At 32.5% G+C, this 22,066-nt stretch overlaps 1 protein-coding gene across 2 annotated transcripts; it reads right to left on the reverse strand.

Annotated features, from left to right (window-relative positions):
- Nucleotides 1–583: 583 nt before the first annotated feature.
- LOC145624285 (AT-rich interactive domain-containing protein 6-like) lies at nucleotides 584–13,300 on the reverse strand. 2 transcript variants are annotated; one of them, XM_081677283.1, is made up of 15 exons: nucleotides 13,178–13,291; nucleotides 11,318–11,438; nucleotides 9,985–10,571; nucleotides 9,424–9,838; nucleotides 9,209–9,248; nucleotides 7,717–7,769; nucleotides 5,670–5,715; nucleotides 5,069–5,158; nucleotides 3,428–3,535; nucleotides 3,293–3,344; nucleotides 3,101–3,173; nucleotides 2,307–2,373; nucleotides 2,162–2,212; nucleotides 1,349–1,441; nucleotides 584–1,004 (listed from the first exon to the last, which is right to left on the reverse strand). In XM_081677283.1, exons 3-15 carry the CDS (start codon nucleotides 10,523–10,525, stop codon nucleotides 903–905), a joined length of 1,731 nt encoding a protein of 576 aa, XP_081533409.1. In that variant the 5' UTR covers nucleotides 10,526–10,571; nucleotides 11,318–11,438; nucleotides 13,178–13,291; the 3' UTR covers nucleotides 584–902. The 2 variants fall into 2 exon arrangements, with proteins under 2 accessions (XP_081533409.1, XP_081533407.1); XM_081677281.1 differs by lacking the exon at nucleotides 11,318–11,438 and having other exon boundaries at nucleotides 13,178–13,300.
- Between the last annotated feature and the right edge of the window lie 8,766 nt (nucleotides 13,301–22,066).

Genomic DNA, 22,066 nt, shown 5'->3' on the forward strand with positions numbered 1-22,066 from the left:
AGGTTTATGAAAGTCCTTATTTGTCCATAAATAAGTAAACCCAGGTTGGTTTCAAAAAAATAAATAAATAAAAAGTAAACCCAGGTCATTGAGTCGACTGAATCGGATTTGAGTCGGATTAATTTGAGTTACTTCACTTTCAGTTAAGGTTACCAAGGTACGGGGTTGGAGCGGATTAATTTGAGCTACTATCTCCAATTCTTTTTATTAGCAAGGTACAGGGTTGGAGCAGATTAATTTGAGCTACTATCTCCGATTCTTTTTTTATTTTTTGAATGGCAATGTGCAATAAGTGGGTATTATTTGTGAGACATAAAATATATTTCTTTGTTGTACATAATAAAAATATGGAGGAAGTAGTCCCTTTCAGTTTAGATTAACAAGGTTTGGAATTCGAGTACAAAAAATATATATGTATTTTTTTTTTGGTACAACAATAAAATAAAAAAAATAATTATTATATTGATGACATTAGTACATCATAAAATTAAAGTATGTTCATTACTTAAAAATTTTGTAATAATTTCTTTTTATGTTTAAAAAACAGTTCTTTCTTGTTTTTTGTTTGAAACCTTCTCGCACATCATCAAATTTGATCTTTTATAGAAAAATTAAAATATGTACTCATTAACATCAGCTAGCGGCTGCAGCATGTAATTGTTAACTAAATTCAATTCTATGCATTGAAGAACCTAATTTCATTCTTGGTAAGAAACTTGCAATTGGCAAGTTCTACAATGTCTAAAAGTACAGAAAGTTGGAGGAATACAGGAAGATACAGATTGAACTCAGACCTAACATCGACAGCACTACAAGCTCACGCTATCCTCACCTATGTGACTAGTATCTGCAATCCTACAATTACAGTACACTCTCAATCATTATGTGCAACCTGCTGGAAGCTAGTCATATTGTTCAAATGGCACCCGAACAAACAACTGTCCATGCAATGTTACCACGGCAGATGTCTGATGTGGGTCAATTCTTGACGGTAGGCTAACGACCTGATCAAAACAGACAATGGGGAACATTCTCAGTACCAAAACAATACTGTGATGTATTTCAGATACCATATAATGCAAGCAAAAAATGGAGATCAGTAAACACAAATGACATCTTAACAAACAAAGGGAAAAAGGAATATAGATTACACCAGGAAAGGGGGGGGGGGAAATTAAACAAGCCTAATGGTAGGGATTAAATCAGATGGTTCATAGCCCTGCAAGAGGATAGTCTAACAGACAAACAGCAAAGATCAATCTGTTTTAGAGTTTCAGATTAATCACAGCTTATGTATTAACCATTCCTCTTACAAAAAAAAAAGTAACCAAAAAAAAAAAAAGAATACCTTCTTGAATGGTGTCACACTCCAAGGATTGTCAGGATTTTCAGGTTCACCCGATATAACCAAACGACCAGCAGGATCAGACTGGACGCGCACCTGTTGACAGTAAAATAAAGCATATAGGTTAACTTACATTCTTACAATCAATATCACCTGCATTCAATGGTTATCGCACCAAAAATGTATTTTTTATTTCCTTCATTACTTTAAAACTCCATTTACATCTCTAGAGTACACATTTAAAAATAAGCCAATTTATTAGCCTAAAACAAGCTGATTTGATGTGACTGGCGTGTACTTTTTTTTCTAAGACAAATAAAAAGATGATGAAAGAAGTTTAACAGCAATAGTACTGCATAATATTATGCACACAGTACAATATTACATTAATTTAATCATACAAATGGAATTATGGGCATAAAAAGCCCCATTTCAAGGAATGCTTGAAGGTACAAAATATTTAAACTATGGTTACTTTAGGGCCTTCCAAAAGAAATACAAAAAAATACCAAGTCATGGGATATGGTTTTTAATTGGGTTTAAGGCCAATTTCCAGCAAAACCACAACATATTGGTACGTTACGAACACACACCAAACATAATGAAACAATGGGCCAAAAGTCATAGAGAGTTGGTGCTGGCTAATTTTTATATTATTCACTACCAGTACCAGCATCAAGGGCATCTGCCCTGCTGCACCAAGGAGAACCCCAGTGATTAAAAGCTTTATATTACTTAAAAATAGAATCACAAAGAATTATACATTAACATATGACTATTAGTTTAAGGACATTAAGAACAAGAAATAAATGTCACCTCTTCACGTAGTAGCCCTGGAACTAAAGCATAGACCTCATAGCAATCTTTCTGATGCAGAGATAAAGAAAATACAACCAATAAGTACATAAAAAAATTGTAAAGGAAAACATTCTATTAAAGATACAACGATTTAGAAACTTACAGTCTCACGAACATTAATCTTCACCCAATCAGCAGGAGATCCAATGTCAATTACTGTGGTTTCCGATCTGGCAGGTAGTGAAACAATCAGCATGGCTTCCAAAACAGGTAAGAGGTAGTAGGAGAATAAATTTAACATAAGGTTAATCAATGGACTATTCAGCAAAAAGCCAATATCAGTTTTTTATTTTGTAAAAAATTAAAGTTCATCATATAAACATGGTAGTTATGTGATAGGAGAAAGCTTGATTCACATTAAGACTATGGTTTTAACAAACTGCTTCTTTAACAGTTTCATATCTTCTAGGAGGTAAGAAAAATATCTTCTTCTAACAACCAACTTGCCTGTGGCAAGCCTTGGGATGTTTTTATAACTTTACATACCAAAAAACACTAAAAGTACAAGCAACCAACGGGCTCAACATTAAAAGGGTATGGCATTAATAACTATGAAGTATGATGAGAAATGCCTGAAAAAAGGTAAATGACAGTCTGAAAGATATAGAAGTTCTAAAAGAAGTGAGGGAGACGAAATGCACAACATAATATAAAATCGCACCACCTAAACTGAAACTTGAAAAATTGCGGATTTCTTATGCTCAAAAGTCAAAATACAGACTACCAGGATTTCTACTCTTTTTGCCCGCTTCCAGAAGAAACAAAATAATTTATTAACGATCATTAATTCACCAATTGTGCAACAGAGCAAGATAAACTACTTGTATTAAATAAAAGTTAAAAACAGATTTTAAAAGATCACAGAGCCACAGGAAATCATAAATCTAGATGCCTTACTGTAATTTTTGAACTTTGCGTGCAGGTTTCACGGCATGATCGGTTGAAGATGGGTTTTTCCGTTTCAGTTCACCTGAGGAAATAACGATATTTAAGCAGACTATAATAAATTAAAAGATTCCACTGGTTGCAAGCAAAATGAAAATGAAAAAATTAGCAAATAGATTTACAAAACATAGTAAGAGAGCAAACCCAGGTTTTTCAGCTGTCTTTCTTTCTTGCTCAACGAGATGAGATTCTTATCCTAAATACAAAATTATTCATATTAAACACAAAAAAGCTTTCACCAATCAAAATGGAACATCATCAACATGACAGTCAAAATACCTTTATGATTGGGTCACTAACTTCACCATTGTCAAGTACACGCTGAGAATGCCAACCCTCCATAGCTCGAGCTGCAGCAACCCTGCGGGCCCTTCCTGATCCAGAACCCTGGGCATTACCAATGTGAGCAAAACAGTCCTAGGAGAATTTTAGCAAATTCAATTTTAATATACTCCTCTACCTTCCCTCTATCAAGAAACGAAGTCGTGTAGGGGTTGGGAAGTTTAGAAGAACATGGGATATAAGTAAATGAACAAAACAAATTTTGTTTAAGGCTAATATTTTTTTGAACAGAAAAATAATCAACATAATGTGCTGAACTGCTGAAAGATCCAGGATTAAAATTTTAAATGGGAAAACAACAAAATGTCAAGCAGGTGCTAAAAATAATAGTAATAATAATCCAAAAATAAATAAACTAGGCTTCTAACAGGTATTCATACTAACAAATGTGGAGACACATTGTACACCTTTTTACTTGCTATCATAAACTATCCCGAGTCCACAACGAAACTACAGTTTGGACAAGCAAAAAAAACTAAACTTTCACATACTTCTTCTGTCCCTAAATAAAGTCCCATTTGCATTTTGCACACATGTTTAAGAGGGAGAATAAATAAAAGAAGAAGACAGTGGGGTTTGGTGGATTAATGATGAATATAAAATACATGACAATGGGGATTGGTTGATATAAAGCGAGTAAAAATAAGATAGTAAGGTTTGGTTGATTTAATGAGGGTAAAAAGAAGATAGTGGGTTTTGGTTGATTAAAAGTGATACATGTAGCCACAAGTGAAAGTTGATTTTTATTCAGAGACAAGGTTTTTGGGTGATGTGGAACTTTTAATTGGAAACGGAGGGAGTAGAATTTTTTGGTTCCCTTGAGTAAAGGCACCATGTCATAGAGGCTCCTCACCGCAGACTCTGGATATATATGTTGAGCTTATTTAGCAGGAAAAGACCAGAAAACTAATAGCCACTTTATGCATAACCGCATGACTCTACTGTCTCTGATCTCTGACCCTACCCATATATAAGTCCGAAAGAGTATGCTTCTCCAACTTCCTCTCTCTCCTACAAACAGATAAAAAAGGAAAGCAGAAAACCACAGCATATCACAGCATCCAGTCAGTCTCTGTTACTACCTCTGCAAGTTCAAAAAGAGTGTATAAACTATAAACGCTTCTCCTTTGGTCCTTATCTTGCATATTACCGTTACAACTTTGTCTTCTTCATTATTCAAATTGCTGGTAAAGTCGTTAAGGACTTATACATGATGCACAAAAATGATGGTACAAAGAAATTTCTCCTAGAGGTACAAGCATAAGAAATTTTTCTTTATTAACTTATATTAACAATAATAAATTAGCATTTTTAAATCAGATATTACTAGAAAGTTGCAAAGGATCATTTACGAATGAAATATATATGTTACAAAAACAGCCACCCACAAAGAAGTAAGTCCAGTAATAAAGGGGTGTTGAGGACAACCATTCAGAAACATATTAGATATCACATACAAGTGGGTTTTCCCATATTCTTATGGCCAAATGTTACAGTGGTGACATGTTAGATAAGAATATAAGATAAATACAAGTATTAGAAACAAACACATTTGATTAGCTTTACAATTTCACAAACCTGATTTTCAGCTCCCATAGGCACAGCAAGTGAACCGGGAATGCTAGAGCCATCACTACTTGTCCTGTATCTCTCATAATCAAGAAGAGCCTGCAAAAAAGAACTATTAAATATTAATATGCATAGTTAAAACACACACACACACACAATCCAACAACAAATCATATAATAAACAAAACTTACAAGCAACTACCAAAATATAAAATAACAGAGCAAGACACAAGGGAATAAAAGAAATGACTACAGTTATAACATATCTGCTACATTCACCTGTTCTCAATTGTTTTCCCCATTTCTTTAGTTTTTGAGAATTGGATGTGAAGGAGGATAGGGGAAGGGGAAATGATGGAATACATATCACCATCAAACACTGACCAAACAAGGAACAGAAAAATGCCCTCCCACAAAACATTCACAAATATGCACCAAGTCACCAACTACATTCTACATGTACAGGAATATCTGGCTCTTCTTTTCTTCTACCTAGGATTGTGGTAGTGATAATATACACATATAAAAAGGTTCGAAATACTAAAATACAAGTGAGGCTCATTCTAAAGAGTGAAAGAGAATATAAGATCTAACAAAACAAAGAGCTTACCTTCTCATAGAATATGCGGAAGGTCCATGACACTGTGGTGCAAGTCCTGTCAAAATTATCAGAAAAGATTCCATTAAGGGTAATCCGATAAAGAATTGCACTATTGTGGCCATACTAGCCAATGAGGTAGTTGGTGACGCTTTGCAAGAGACTATAAGAGTGCTATCTTTTAGATAAAATTGGTTTGTTTAATTTGATGGTGTTTAAAGTCTACTTATTTCATAATTTTAGTGAAAGAGCAATCTAATACACAATATTGGATTGCCGGAGGAAGAAGAAAGCGTATTCCCAAATTAACCCCTAGCTTTCCACATTGGTTCATTTAGTTGTTGACACATTACGTCGTACTTTAGCTATAATGTAGGGTTAAGGGTTTGATGGAGGATTTTAAGGTGAAGGGATAGTCATGTATTCATATCACATCTTCAGTTTGCAAGGAAAGTGAATTTATATCCCTATAAGAAATTAAAAACAAGCTAATGTTCAACAACATCCCAGCAATATTTCAAATCTTTGAGGCCTTTTTAGGATTGTATAATAGGAAATCTATTGTCTAGAGGAAAGTGTATAAAAAAGCGAGCCTGGGCACTAGGTAATTGGGATAGAGTATTTTTTTACCTAGGTGAGGCTCATTCAAAGATATGCACCAAAAGCGCACAAGGCACACAATAGTCAATTTTCTTAAAAAATAAACACCAAGGGACATCAGGACCCCTATCGCCTTAAAGTGCCTTGAGTTTTTTTACACATTGCTCAGGCTCTCAGAGGTCAATTCATATTGTTCCTCCCTCAAAGAATATGTTTCTCTTGTAGTTTCAGTTCCTTCCCATCACATATATCATAAACAAGTGTCTTTTCAAGGAAAAGCTTAAAAGTGTTTGCTTTTCAGAAAGCCAATAGCTTGTACAGAAAATGACACACAAGGTCTTACGTGTTTGAAGTTTATGACGATGAAGGTGAAGTCCATTACACAGTCAACTTGTTTTAAGACTCCACAAAAATGACAACTGCAAATTACATAGCCTAATAAATGTGTGCTTAAGAATCAATTTCTTTTTTTGGTTGAGTATTCGGTACTTCTAAGGACTTAAGGAGATATGTTTCTTTGGAAGACTTTTTAATTTTTTGGATGTTCACCAGAAGTTATTGAGCGGGTCAGTGCGAGTGGGTCAAAGGTCACGTTTCCGGGTCGGACTAATGTGGGTCGCAAGTCAATAACAAATAAATAATAGGTGGGCCAATAAACTATCAATTGAAAAAATATAGGACAGAGCAATAAATAAGTATAAATGAATAGAAAAATATTCATGCTATTATTTTTACATTATCTATTTTCTTTATCTATAAAATTGGAAAAACATTTTGACCTTATATTGACGCTACCCAATTAGGGTCCTGTCTATTAAAGACCCTATCCTTTGAGCGCCCTTTAACCTTAACCCTGACCCTATTATCATTGAGCTGACTTACCCAATAACCAGGTCAAATCAAAATTTGTTGTATCAGATTTGAGAAGAACAATAGAAAGAAGCTTCTTTTGAGAACTGGGTACGTTTTGCTATTCTTTCATTTCTACGACTAGAAAGGAACAATAGAATTTAGAGATGGGGAATACTGATCATAAGGCTCTATAGGACAGAGTAATAAACCTTGCCTCCCTTTTGGTCCTAAATTGGCATCAAATTTTCACAAAAGCAAGACTGGATTGCTTTTACTTTCCAATGATCTGCTTCAGAAGACTCCTTGTCTTTTAAGGTTATAGTTTTAATTATAGACTTTTTTTTTTTCTAATGTTCTTAGAAAAAATGTTTCAAAAGGACCCCTTTGCTACAAATTTGACTGGAATGCACAGCATATAGGAGAGGTAAAAAGGTCAGTGTTCTATATTAAACTTAGGTAACCCTTCCATATCACTGGATCTGCACTAATACATGTGTATGATGTGCAATGTCAAATGAAATAATTGGATCATGAACAAATTTTCTAGCAAATTAGAAATAGGCATCAGAACAAAAAAGTGTTAGGAGGAAGAGGCTTAGCCCATTACTTGGGAGGTTTAAATGACTCTCCCACTTGACGCCAATATTTACAAGCAGTCACCTGAAAACAAGAAATAAAATAGAATTCAAAATATGCTTCAACAAAAATCATAAATTTCATCATCCCTTCACTCAAAAGAGAGAAGTTCAGAAGTTCATAACAATAGTACGACAATTTTGCTGCTTTCCATCAAAGAAAGTACATATTACTTGTACATTTTTACAAATCATTTAAGCAAAAAATTTAAAAACCTCACATGCATGAAAACCAATGCCTAACACAGGCACCTTGTCTACCACTTAGCTAATTTGCCTAGTTATAGGCTATTTCGAAGAAAAGGGTAATAGGGTATGCATTTGGACCCACTGACACAGCATAGAACTATTGAACGAATTATTAGTTAAGTGATGATTTAGAAAAAAGACATACCCCATCTAGACTTCCAGAATAAATTGACAAATTGATAGTGTAATTTAAATTTTTAACTTGGCAACTAAAAGCAAACTGAGGCAATACTTTGCACTTTATAAGTTCATACTTGTAGTTTATAGAAACTTAATATGAATCAATTCTATGCAAAAAAAATTGCATAGCCCAAACCTAAGCACCTGCATAACCAGCCTCTCCCGACCATATGTTGCTTTTAGCTGCTGATTAGGTTTTCAGCAGGAAATAACATCTCCTGGATTATAGCCTTTATTTTCATTTGTCCTTGCTAAAGAAAGGTTAGTATACAACAAAGAAACTTCTCCCAATTACCAATGTCTTTGATATCCTAGTTCAAGTTAATGAATAAATAATTTATAAAAGCTTTTAGACATATTTAGGCTGCGTACATGGAATATAAAAAGTGGAAGACAAAGAACGAGAAGGAAATCAAGAAGTCAATATAAGCACCACCAAACAATACAGGACAACAATATCTGAAGACACTTTCAGTAGAATAAGATTTAATACACTTTCAGAATTATTCAAATTAGTGAGCTTGTAGAGCTTATTCAATTAGAAACGAAATTTTAACAACGAAGAATATGCAGCTTTCCTTTGCATAGCAAAGCGTCATAATTGGCTACGATAACTGATATGGAAATGAACTAGTTTCCACAAGTGGACAATTTAAAATACCACACTCCATGTTATCAATTGAAAACACAAGCCTATGTTAAGCAACCAAACACACTAGAATTCTCAAATGAAAATTTTACAAAGTGCATAAGCCTAAAATTGCAAGCTACAATACTGAGCCCTGAAGAAGACTCTCAAGTAAAAAGTGAAGAGCATTGCAGCTATAAGAAGGAAAAACATTCAAAGAAACGTCAGTAAGTTAAGTATTAGCTTTGCTGCTAATTATGTCAATAATGTTCAACCCATTACTTGTCTCAGTTCCTCTTGTTCCACCACTAAAAACAATACTTATCTTTTCTGGATAAGGAAGACAAGTCATATACTAATTAGATCAAGGTTTAGATGGTAACAAAGAGAGCATGAAATAAATATACCTTGTCATAGCCGCCCAACTTCAAAACAGACCTCCAGAGCCTAGTAGAAAGAAAATAGAGATAAATGATCCAACATAACTTCCTCACTTGGCAACTAAATGGAATAATTTTTAATTGCTATAAAAGCCTCCAGCACAAATAATGTAGGATATTATATTAACAATAAAAATGTTACAGGTTAAGGGCGCAAACACATAGAGATTCAAGAGATTTACTTCAGCAAATTCAGTGGCTCTCCATAGAATTTTGGTGGCTTAAAGTCTAGACTTCTTTCTTTATGAAACTTATCAAGCTCCATCATAAAAGCTGCTTGTTCATCTTCTGTTCCTGACTCCCCTCCACCTGTAGTGTCTACGTCAAATTTAGAGGCAAGACTGGGAATTTTGTCATCAACATCCATAGCTCCTTCGTTTGTCTTTGCAACATTCTTTGGTTCTTCCTCCTTCAATGAAGAAGATTGATTTCTGGAAATAGTTTCATCACCAGACCTTCTATCTTTAAGTGAATCATCTGATTTTATATCATGGCCCTCTTCAGTATCAGGTCTTATGGAACCCTTATCATCAGATATAACAGGTTTCTTTATTGTTCCCTCTTTACTTTTCACTGAAGCCTCTGGAACAGGAATACCTGCATGATTGTTTTTTGAGGGGAGAACAAGGAATATTATTAAAAACATACACAATTTTAATAAAAAGCAACTAGACTAACCAAATTCCCTTTAGATATGATCAAAAAGACATTACAAGCTTTTGCTTGGATTTCTTCAGACATACCATCATCATCTACTGACGGTTTGACATTGCCTGCATGCACTGTTTTGTTATTTTCAACCCCGTGAGTTGGAGAATCTACAATTTTATCAGAGTTCTTTTCCAGGGAAACCTCCACATGCAACACCTTTCCACCATCAACGGACACATCAGCTGGCCTAGGTTCCAATTGGTTCTCCAGCTCATCCTCAGTATCCTCCTCTTCCTCCCCACCGTCAATTGCCACATCAACCGGCCCAGGTTCCAATTTGTTATCCTGCTCATCCTCTGTATCCTCATCTGATTCTTCTGTATCTTCTTCTTCCCCCTCTCCATCCTCCTCCTCCTCATCCTCCTCTTCCTCTTCCCCTTCATCATCCTCCTCCTCCTCTTCCTCCTCTTCAGCGTTCTCTTTATCATCATCCCCTTCTTCCTTTTCCCCAACGTCCTCCTTGTCCTCTGTATGTTTCTCCTTGACCATCTCCATTTTCATAGCATCTGGATCAATGTTCACTGACCCAGAAATGCCATCACCAGATGGTTTGACCTCCTTTGATTCAGTCATCAAAACAATGCCAAAAGTCCTTTGATGCTGAATTTACAAGAAGCACCTGTATAATACACAAGAAAGGACAAAATGTCAACCTGCTAGGTGCAGGGTATCATATTACACCAGATTTATAAGTGCATGGGCAAATACAATAAGACTATGTTCTTGGCACCTGTTGGCATAGTGCACCTCACTATCAGTCAGCTAGAACAAGGAGCACAAAAATTCCTAAGAATTACATTTTTCATTAATAAAATGTAGGGAGTACTTCATTTATTTTTACAAATTAAACACTTTTGTCTTCACACTTGCTAGTGTATAGCCTCAACCACTAATATCATTACTATTTAATTGTGTAAAATATACACCCAAAAAAAGATACTTTGAAATATACATCGAGAATAACTCAACAAAATCCCACATCACAATGCTTTTCTTTAACTATTAATCACTAAATAAAGTAAAAATCAAAGCATTTCATCTTTAAATAAATAAAACATATGATGAGGTAATGATAGCTTCGTATTTTTTGTTACGTGGCAACAAAGGGATAACTAGCAAGTCACTCTATAATGCTACAATACTAAGTAGTGCATATGCAAGACAGGTATCCAGTATCCACCATATTCACCCCACCTATGTCCTACAATGCTATGAGTACATTTATAGCTAATACAAGTATCCTAAGTGAACTGTGAGAGTGTGAGACTATAACAGTTTTACCATTGTTATATGTAGCTTCAAAGTGTAAATTATTTTTAAAAACAAATACTAAAGCTACACACTAAAATAATTAGTAAACCTTACAGGCTACAGCTACAAAGGCTGAGATCAAGTCACACCGCATCAACGTCAACAATATTCAATGCCTCTTAAGAAGTTCCCTTAGAGGCAGTATAGGGAAACCTGGTTGTCTGGTACATGCAGCCTACTCCCAAAAAAACAGAAATATTGAGTTCATTAACCCTTGATCTGAAACGCAATAGCATCCACCACTTCACAGTATATAAGATGTGCACACATTTTAATGAGCCACCTTAACTGGTAGCCTCACATTTTCAGGTTTACGGCCAGACATAAACTTTTTGTGTAAAGTAAATTACAAAATGCTTGACATCTTGTCACACGCAGGAGGATCAGGTTTGAACTATTTCAAGAAAACTAACATTAACACTTTGTTTGGATATAAAGAAATGGAAGGAAAAGAAGAGAAGAGAAAAGGGGGGAGACAAATTCTTTTGTTTGGGTAAAAGATTGGGGGAAGGAAGGGAAAGGAGAGGGAGGGATCTATTTATCCTTTCTCTTTAATAAACATAATCCCTCCAAATTTGGAGAGATTTGGAGGGAAAATGGAGCTCACCTCCCCCTCCCCTTTCTTTTCCCAACCCTTACTCCTTTTTCCCTCCCCTTCCTTTCCTTCCTTCTTTGCTATCCAAACAAAGCGTAAGTACATCAGATACTTAACTTGGCTGACAATCATGATTGATGCAAATATTCCAAAGGTGATTCGTATTTCAACGCTTATCTCACAACCGCACATGTCAGTTTACATAACAACATTCACGAAATCAGATATTAAGTTTCATAACCCTTGATCTGAAACACAATGGCATCCACCATGTGCACACATTTTAATGAGCCACCTTAATTGGTAACCTCGTGTTTAAAGTTTAAACTCGGGCATAAAGTTTTTGTATAAAATAAATTACATACTATTTGACATCGTGGTTCACACAGGCAGATCAGGCTGGAACTAATTCGAAAAAACTTACATATTACCTAAACTCGGATACATTAGATACTCAAATCGGCTGACAATTATGAATGATAAAAAAAATCCATAGGTGCTTCGTAAATCAACACCTATCTCACAATCGCACAAGTCAATTTACATAAAATGCACAAAAGCAAGATATTAATTTCATTGACCCTTGATCTGAAACACAATGGAATCCAGCATGAGCACACATTATAATTGTAGCCTTGTATTTTCGGGTTCACACTCAGACATTAATTAGAAACTATTTGCCATCCTTGTACACGCAGCCGGATCAGGCTTAAACTATTTCGAGAAAAACAACATCCAACACAAACTCAGGTACATTAAAGATACTTAAATTGGCAGACAATTAAAAAAAAAAAAAAAAAACAACTTCCGTTAGTTCCATAGGTGTTAGTAAATTAACACCTATTTCAAAACACGCAAGTCAGTTTACATTACAAGCTTGAAATCGAGATACCAGTACTCAACCATGTTCACAATTCAAGAAATACCGAAAATTTCAGCTAAATTCAAAATTATCTCTTCCACTTTTCTCATTTCTTCCTCAAACGCATTTCTAGAGTGATTATCTGGTTTATTCGCCTATGGACTAACATTTATAATCAAATTACACTCAATTATCGAATTAGCCTCGGAAAAATCACATATAATTCTTCTGGCTTACAAATTATCAACATAAATTTCACAAATCAAAATTCTAGCAAAAAAAAAATCACTCTTTTTGACTATAAACCACTTCAATGATTATAATTTACAAGTCAATAGTTAGTAAACCTTAGAATAACCCTAAATTGACTATACTGAATACTATAAATCAGCAATTATATCAAATTAAACCCTAAATTGAGAAATTAATATTCGGTAAATGAAAAAGAGCATCATACCTTAAGAACTGCTTCAATGGAGGAGCGAAAGCTCGGAAGCCGCTCCAATGGAGAGCTCGGAATTCGCTGCAATGGAGGAGAGAGAAAGAAGTGCAGCGTAAAAGTGAAAAAAAGGCTTGAAAATGAATGGGAAAATTTAAAAAAATGAAAATATATGACTCCAATATAATGTCAATCGTTGGATTTGGATAATATCAACCGTCACCATTCATTCTCGTAAAAATTAATTTCACAAATGATACTTCACAAATGATTCTCCATTCAGATTTGTAGTGGTTTATGTTTGGCAAATTAAAGTCATTTTGAAAAAATTGCAAATTACAAATCGAAAATATTACGGAGTACGGAGTAATAACTAATTGTCACCTATCTAGTTTTTTCTTCGATTTGTATGTTGAAAAATGTTCAGAACAGTTTTAGAGGTTGATTTAGTACACAAGCATCCAATTTAAGCTTGAAATTATACTATGTAAAAAAAAGGTAAGTATCTCATTTTCGCGGCAAAAAAATTATTGCTCACAAATCAATACAATTTTTGGTAGGTAAAACGATAAACTCGCATTAATTTTTGTGTGAATTTCGAGCTCAATCTGGATCTTTAAGGGTTAAAATGACCCCTTAAAACTTTAATGAAACATGTTTTGACACGCAAATCGAGAAAATTTGGATTAGGTGGCAAATAATAAGTTATTACATACTTTTGAGCTGCAATTTGCAACAAAAAAAAAAAGTTATAACGGCTGCGATTTGCAAAACATAAATTTAAAATAGCTACAATTAATAAATTTTAAATGGCTGCAATAAACAAATTTGTAATTATAGTCAAAATTATTAAATACATAATTACTCTGTATAATATACTTGGTATTTTATCTTCACCAATAAAAAACTATACCAAGGTTGATGTGATGGGGTTTGATTCTCACCCCAAGCAAGTTGGATCCCTTATTTCCCCCCAACTTGCAAGGGAATTCTCCTTACCTAAAAAAAAAAAAAAAAAAAAAAAAAAAAAAAAAAAAAAAAAAAAAACTTCATGGTACTCATATGAGATAATCTTATACTCTCTAAAAATTTATACTTCATCTTTTTTTTACAACCCAACTCGAAGTGACCCAATAACCAAAGTAGATAGGGTGAAATGGTGAATTACCAATAAGATGGAATTTCCCCACAATTTTTTTTGAGTGAATTTATTTTTGGTGACTCGACCTGAGCTTGACCCAACGAACTAACCCTACTTGTACTTGACCCCAGTTGAGATCGACCAAACAATTGTTGTTGAAAATTGTCCCATCTTGAATTGACTCGATTCGAATTGATCCGACCCGAACTTCACCCGACCCAAAATTGACCAGATAATTGGTCTTGAAAATTATCCCGGCCTATTCGAACTGACCCAACCCAAACTAATCCAACTCGAACTTGACTCGACCCGAAATCCGAATTTGACCCTAAACCCGACATGAATATTTGTTTACCATAAATTGACCCGGGCCGAACTACTCGTTTGTCAATTAGAATATAATACCCTTTTTAAACTTTTAATTTATCAATTTGCGTGTCGAAAATTGTTCAGTTAAGGTTTGGCGATATCTTTGCCCTTAGGGATCCAAATTGACCATGACATTAGCAAAAAAAAAAAAAAAACTCAAATGTCTTATATGCGTGTCAAATAATATCTCAATTAATTTACGTGTCGTTATTACTTTGTATAATAATAATCGTTCGATTAAAAGGGGTTGTTTTGGCTATTATTAAATTTATCTTAACTCGGAATTATAAAATATTTCGTTTTAGTTAATTTAACTATGTGATCTGTAAATTGGGATTGTGTAAATAGTCTAGCATTTTAAAGTACTGTGCATTCGCATGATCTAAAATTTGATGAACAACGAAGTATATCATTGCATTGTTTTGGGCTGAAGTTTGACATGGATTCATATTTTTCATTTGGGCTATCGCATTCATTCCATGTACTCTACTTTGTCACATACTCACATGCAATAATTTTACTCTTGCATGATCCACATGTCTAACCTTTGAAGTTTTGATCAATTGTTACTTATATTTTAGATGGAGTAAAAACAAGGTTAATTGACCATATTAGTATAAAAGTTAGCACCTTAGTGACATTTAACCCCTTTTTTTTCTTGCCTAAGTAACTGCTTAATTATTACGGAGTATTTTATTTTATTTTTTCGCTGTTGATAATACTCATTATTAACGACAAATAATAACAAAATAAATTGTGTGATCAAACAAAAAATGAAAAGGAAAGTTAAATTCTTATGATTTAACGTCTCAAAAGTTAAAATTGACATGTTAGTTTAATAATTAAGAAGTTGATAAAAAATTATTTCTATATAATATTGAATATTGCACAAAAAAAAATCTCAATGTAATGTCGGATTATGTAATCAAAGGTTAATCTTGTAATTTATTTTTATTAATTTCTATGCTTAATCTTAATTACTCCTCTATATTTTCATTTTAGTTTTTGGGCCCGAGCAATACCCTGGGTAATTACATAGGGTTGATCATTAATATACATTGTAATTTATAACTCAATTTTCTTATAATTAAATTTGTTGTTCATATTGAATTGTCATTTGTTACATATTAATATTTTGTATTCAAAAGAATAAATAAAAAATAACTTAGATTGGTGTTAAAACACTTAGTTTTAGATTTAGAGGTTGCGTGTTCAAATCTTGTGGAGAGTTTTTTTTTTTTTAATTATTATAAGTGCATGACGTGGCGTAATGATTAGTTGAGTTGGTGACATGGCGTAATGAGAGGAGCCTACGTGACACGTGGACGTTCTTATAAACGCCTTTATATATGTATTGATAGATTTTCTCCCCTTTTTTCTTCTTTGGTTTTTTTTCCCTTTTAATAGTGTTTAAAAAATATTCAATGAATATTTGAAGCAAAAAAACGTACAAAAATTGATAGAATAAAGTTATAAGAATAAGGGTCTGTTCACATTTATTGAACTGTGCTGAATTGAATTGGACTGAATTGAGCTGAAAGGAATATTTTATGAGATAGGGAATTTAGGAGCTGAACTAAATTGATTGGAGCTGAATTGAACTGAACTAATTAGAGCTGGACTGAACTGGAATTAAAGTAAATTAAACAGGCCCTAAATCATGTGTACAATATGCGTTTATTATTTTGGATAGAAAAAGGGTTATAAGTTGTCACTCGCTAACTTTTATACGGACGAGTGACGGTGTTTAACCAATATATGTATAATTTGTATTCTAAATACCCAATCACCCATTTATATAATTACCCCCTCTATTCCTAAATACTCTCTATACAGACAGGTGGACACAAGATTGCTATTATTTTATGTACCTGTATTACCAGGTCTTCTACTAATTTCACTTACACTAATTCTTTGTGTCTCTCTTTTTCATCAATATCATTTTTGGTGATACTTTATTGTTTAACTTCTCTACGTAATACTCCATAGATTTATTTCAATTAACTATACTTGCACATTAACATATTCATTTCTATGTACTAGTAATACTTTGTACTCGTAATTTTTGTAAGAAAATATGAGTGTTACAAGTATTTCAAATCAACGGAGAATAATCCCATCACACGTACAAATTGCTCCATGTCCCCCCTCACAAAAACACAGGTCAACAACTAGATAACCATTTTCATGGCAAGAAGTACAAAATACTCTTGTCTTAAAGCCAAATTATTTTATGCTTCCCAAAGCATTAGGGTACATATTACAACATCCTATTCTTATAGAGAGTATCAACCCAAAAGCCTAAAAAGCTAAGCTCGTCAAAATTAAAAGGTGAAACTACCCAACAAATAAATAGACCTATCACAATGTAGGGAACAATATACGAAATTACTAAATTACCCCTATAGTATAGAAACCCAAAATTGGAAATTCACACTTCTCCATATACTTAACTTTTTTTTCCATAAAAACATAAGTACTTTTTGACTAATAAATTGGACCAACTATGAAATTAGTTGCATGCTATAGAATTAGTTGCATGGAATTATTAATGTACGAGTATAAAAATTAAAATAAGAATTATTTTTTAAAATGTGTCTTAAAAAAAAAAATTTTTTTTAAAAAAAGGGAATTGAAAAGGAGGACAAAGGACTAGACGTTGAGGTTTTGGGGAAAAGTTGGAAGACCTTTTAATAAGGTGCAAAACGGTAGTGATAGTCACAAGTCAGAAGATCATAAATGTGAGATCAACCAAAAATAAATTCTTCACCGAAGAAGCGTAAAACAAGTTTGTGTGTTATTTGTTGCACGGAATGTATAAATGTGCATCACTCTCCCCCGCTCCTATGTGTGTACAATAAATATTTTACTCGTACTACATATTCCTTTTTTCGTACTATTTTTAAGAGAATAGGAGATTAATTTCTAATCTCAATAAAGTGTTAGCTCATTTGGTAATTTTTATCTCATATTTAAAAGGTTTAAAATTCAAATCTTACCAAGTGAGGGTGTTTGGGAGATAAGATCCTTAAACCTTCCCTTTACTTCCAAGTCACTGGTTCGTAAATACTATGTCAAAAAAACTGTAAAAATTGAAATTTGGCCAAAGTCTTCTTTACCACAAAATAAAAAAAGAAATTAGTTTCTTGTGTAGTATATGATTCTAAAAGGATATGAGCTTAATTTTACTCATATTTGAGTTCACCTCGTAATCTTATTCTTAACTATAGAGTATAATGAGGTATTAAGAATTTAAGAGTATGTCTTTCAAGCATGTTTTGTTTAATATCTTATTCCATTTATTTCAAACTATTTGTATCAGTTTGACCAACATAAAACCAATATAGATTTTTGATCAATAATATTTTTAATTATCTTTAGATGTAAGAAATAATAATAATAATAATAATAATAATAATAATTGAGGTGACTCTAACAAATACTCGCATTACTACCTGTGAATACTTGTAGGAGTCAAAGTGAGAAATTTATATTGAAATGAAGGGAGTAAAGTGTGAATATTTTGAAAATATACATGTTCAAAATTTAAGTAACACAAATTGTGGAATGATATTGGTATAGGCTATGCCAGTGTGGTCAAAGTTGATGTGTTTGACCTCCTATTAGAGTTGTTTCAGTGTATTTATGTTATGTTTGTATATTTGGTAAGTTTATCTTGTTAGGAGTTTTAGGCAAGGTGGGTTATATTTTGTATTGTGTATATATATGTGATGAATATCAATACAAAGGTTAAGCCGTTTTCTCCACAATATTCTTGAGTTTAACACCTGTATTTATGTTATGTTTGTATATTTGGTAAGTTTATCTTGTTAGGAGTTTTAGGCAAGGTGGGTTATATTTTGTATTGTGTATATATATGTGATGAATATCAATACAAAAGTTAAGCCGTTTTCTCCACAATATTCTTGAGTTTAACACTTGCAGTTTGAAGATCAATGGAGAATTATTGTAATTTTTTTAATCGACCTATTCTGTTTAAAATTAGCTGTCACAATTTTTATTATTTTTATAGCCATCGAACATTTTAAAATATTTTTTTTTTAATTTTCTAATTTAATATTTTGAAATGTATGTATTGAGAAAGTATTAAAATTTATATGACTATTTTTTTCTGATTAAATGTATTTGATAATAAAATTTGAAAGGTTTGGGTCTATAAAGCATTCATATCACTTATAACAAGAGTGGGAGGAAGAAAATAATGTGACTTATGTGAGCATAAAAAGGTGGTAGTGTAGTTATATGTTGGCGTGAGGAAATTTGTGAATAATTGTGATGTTGGTGGGACACAAATGAATTGTACTCCAACTGTTACTACACTACGTGACCTCTCGGCTAAGCTGCTGACTCACTTTCTTTTTAGTCACCCCTCCCTAGATCTTCAACCTTTATGCTACGTATATCACTATATCCAACAACCAAATAAAATAAAAAAAAATAAAAAAAATAATAAAAAAAAAAAAAAAAAATAACAACTAGCAAAGAAAGTAGTGAAAATAGCATGGATGACGTAAATTGTATAAAGTTTTATAAGAATCTTGGGTTTTGGCTAATTTAGTTGATTATGGTACGTTCAGTTTACCTTATTTTCACTTAATTTAAGTGTAATAGGTGTAAATGATTCAACTAAATTCAGATAAGTTTAATTCAGAAAAAATAAATTCTTTATCTAAGTACAAATTACAACTAACATAAGTTTTAATAAGGTCTATTAAGTTCAAATAAATAAAAATCAGGTGAATAGAACACATCATTACAAGATGATACTCAACACTGCACATAAAATAATTATGATTTTGTTTACAACATTTGTCTTTATAAGCTCTCCTTTAGTTGCTTTTGAAGTATATATATTTTGTAACTATTTTAGGGTTAAAAAATCTAAGTATATCTTAGATTGGTGGATATATACATACCATTGTATTTTTAACTTTAATTTACATACTCCGTAGTATATTGTGTGGATAAATCCATCTATCATTTAGATAATCATCTATTATGTCTATTGAATAGCTAGGTTATTGGTGTTTAGCACAATTATCTCAGGTATAAATTAAATTTGATTCGTTATTTGAACTCATAAATACAAATAAGGGAGGACCGGGGGAGAAGGATATACTTCCCACACGGCCACACGTGTAACAAATTATCATGGGCGTCAAAGTTGGGACCTCAAAGTTACAAAATGATGTTCTCACAACTATATATATGGGCGTGTTCGACGCTAGCTTTTGAATAACTTTTAGTGGTTTAAGTCAACCACTACTTAACAAAAAATGTTAGTGTTTGGCAAACTAGTTGTTAGAGTAGCTTTTATGAAAAGTTAGAAATATTAGCTTTTGAAAGTAGATGTAGCTTTTGAGGTAATTGTTGGAAATTTAATCTAAACTTTTATATGTAACAGCTAGTCAACCGATACTTTACCGAACACCCATACTTAAATTATCTATATTCACAGCTAACAGCTACCTACACAGTTAACAACTACCTTCACAGCTATATTTTGCCGAACACGCCCATAACAAATCAATGATTTACGGTTGGATTGGCTTATAATAAAACGATGGCTTTATTAAGAAAATACTACCATTTCTTTCTTTTTCTTTTTTTTTTATTTTTATTTTTATTTTTTTTATTTTTTACTCATGAAATACATTAATATGCTTTCCTTGCGCATTTTAAACAATCATTTTTTATTTTTATTTTACAAAATTGTGAGGTTGTGCAATTACCCAATAATGAAGGTAGAACTAGTGTGATTATTGTTCGGTAGCAGGTAGGAAAATGAGTAATTAGCATTGTATTTGTGGGGAGCAACATACTACACATCAATTAATTTTGATTTTTCTAAAAAAATTAACTGTGCAATGTATTGACTACTGGAGTAACAATTACTGTATTGCATGTTTGCACAGGATTTTTATTACAATTATCATACAATTATTGACTGCAAATATGCAATGACTATTTTCCAACTAATAGAGAAGAGAATGTTGTTTGTGTGAGATTTTTACTGAAGTAATTATTAATGTTTAACTTATTTATGTCATAAATTAACTTATGAGAGGGTACCAGACTATCTGTACAGGGTTACACAAATTTAACTAGTTATTCATAATTTAACTATGTCCGCCCAAGTTGTTGTTAATTTTCATTTTAATTTTGCAACAAGTGCGAGTGTTTCTTTTGTTTATTTGTTTTAAATGTAAAATTTTATTTAAAAAATGGTAGGATATGTGTCATTTATATCTCTTATGATATAATAAATTAGATATAACAACATTGATATGAAGTATAGTTCTTCATGCGTTTTCCAAGCTAACTAGCTAAATAATCCCATCTCAGTAAACATTAGTAAAATAGGAAACAAATATATTACTAATACGTTACTTATATGAAGGTCTAGTGATTAAAAATGAGGTCCCATTTATGATAAATCACAAGGTTAAATACCCTACCTCTTAAAAATACTACGACATAATAGTATAAATCCTTGTATAAATTTATCATACTCCTCATCTTTTTTTTTTTTTTTTTCATGCATTAAATTTGGAAGTATTAGAAATACTAGAATGAGGTCCGATATTTGAAAGTATTAAAAACACTACGAGCTAGCAGTATTGTTAGGAATATATATTCCTATATATATATTTTTTTTTCTCACTCTATATCTTTACCCAAAAAAAAAAGGGAAAAAAAAAAGTAACAATATCAAGAAAGCAAAGTTAACAAACATAGCTAATTATGAATATTATCCACCTGAGCTTAGGTTGATGCTAATCTCCTTTAAAATATGAAAAAGAAAAAGTAGATGATTATAAAAGAAGCAAGGAACCAATGAAAGTTGGGTTAGCACTGAACTATAGGATTTGAATTATAATTACCATCATCATTTTACTAATTAGTGGTCCTGCTAAGGTAATTAAACAATTTAGAGGCCTCACCCTCAATTATATGCAACTTAGCATAGTAATGTCAGAATTTCAGAACCTATTTTATTTAGGGTATTTTTATATTACTGTTAATTGCCCTTTGTAGCCTATTTATTTTAACCTTTATATCTTTTTATTCCAAGTGCATAGTTAATTATAGAAATTGTTAACATAGTTTTAGACTTTTAGGGCTATGTATTTAAGTTTTACTAATATTTTCCAAAGGATGATTTCAGTGACTTATGTTGTGAATTTGTAACTTAGGGTCTGTTCTCATTGACTGAACAACTGAACTGAACTGAACTGAACTGAGCTGAACTAGAATTTTAATTATTTATTTGTTGTGTTTTGTGATTACAAAATAAACTTTATAAAGATTTTGTATCATTTTTTACAAGGACGACACAAGGTCTTTTACTAGAATTTCTTGTCTTGATTACTAAA

This window comes from Chenopodium album, chromosome 3 (genome assembly GCF_948465745.1).
Source record: "Chenopodium album chromosome 3, dcCheAlbu1.1, whole genome shotgun sequence".
NCBI classification, from domain to species: domain Eukaryota; kingdom Viridiplantae; phylum Streptophyta; class Magnoliopsida; order Caryophyllales; family Amaranthaceae; genus Chenopodium; species Chenopodium album.

Excerpts from the sequence above, each read along its gene's own strand:
- LOC145624285 (XM_081677281.1), bottom strand. The coding sequence starts at position 10,525 with ATGACTGAATCAAAGGAGGTCAAACCATCTGGTGATGGCATTTCTGGG. Across the intron at positions 5,159-5,669 it reads TCCGCATATTCTATGAGAAG|GCTCTTCTTGATTATGAGAG; the intron begins GTAAGCTCTTTG and ends TCTTTTTTGCAG. Across the intron at positions 2,374-3,100 it reads CGCAAAGTTCAAAAATTACA|ATCGGAAACCACAGTAATTG; the intron begins GTAAGGCATCTA and ends ACTACCTGCCAG.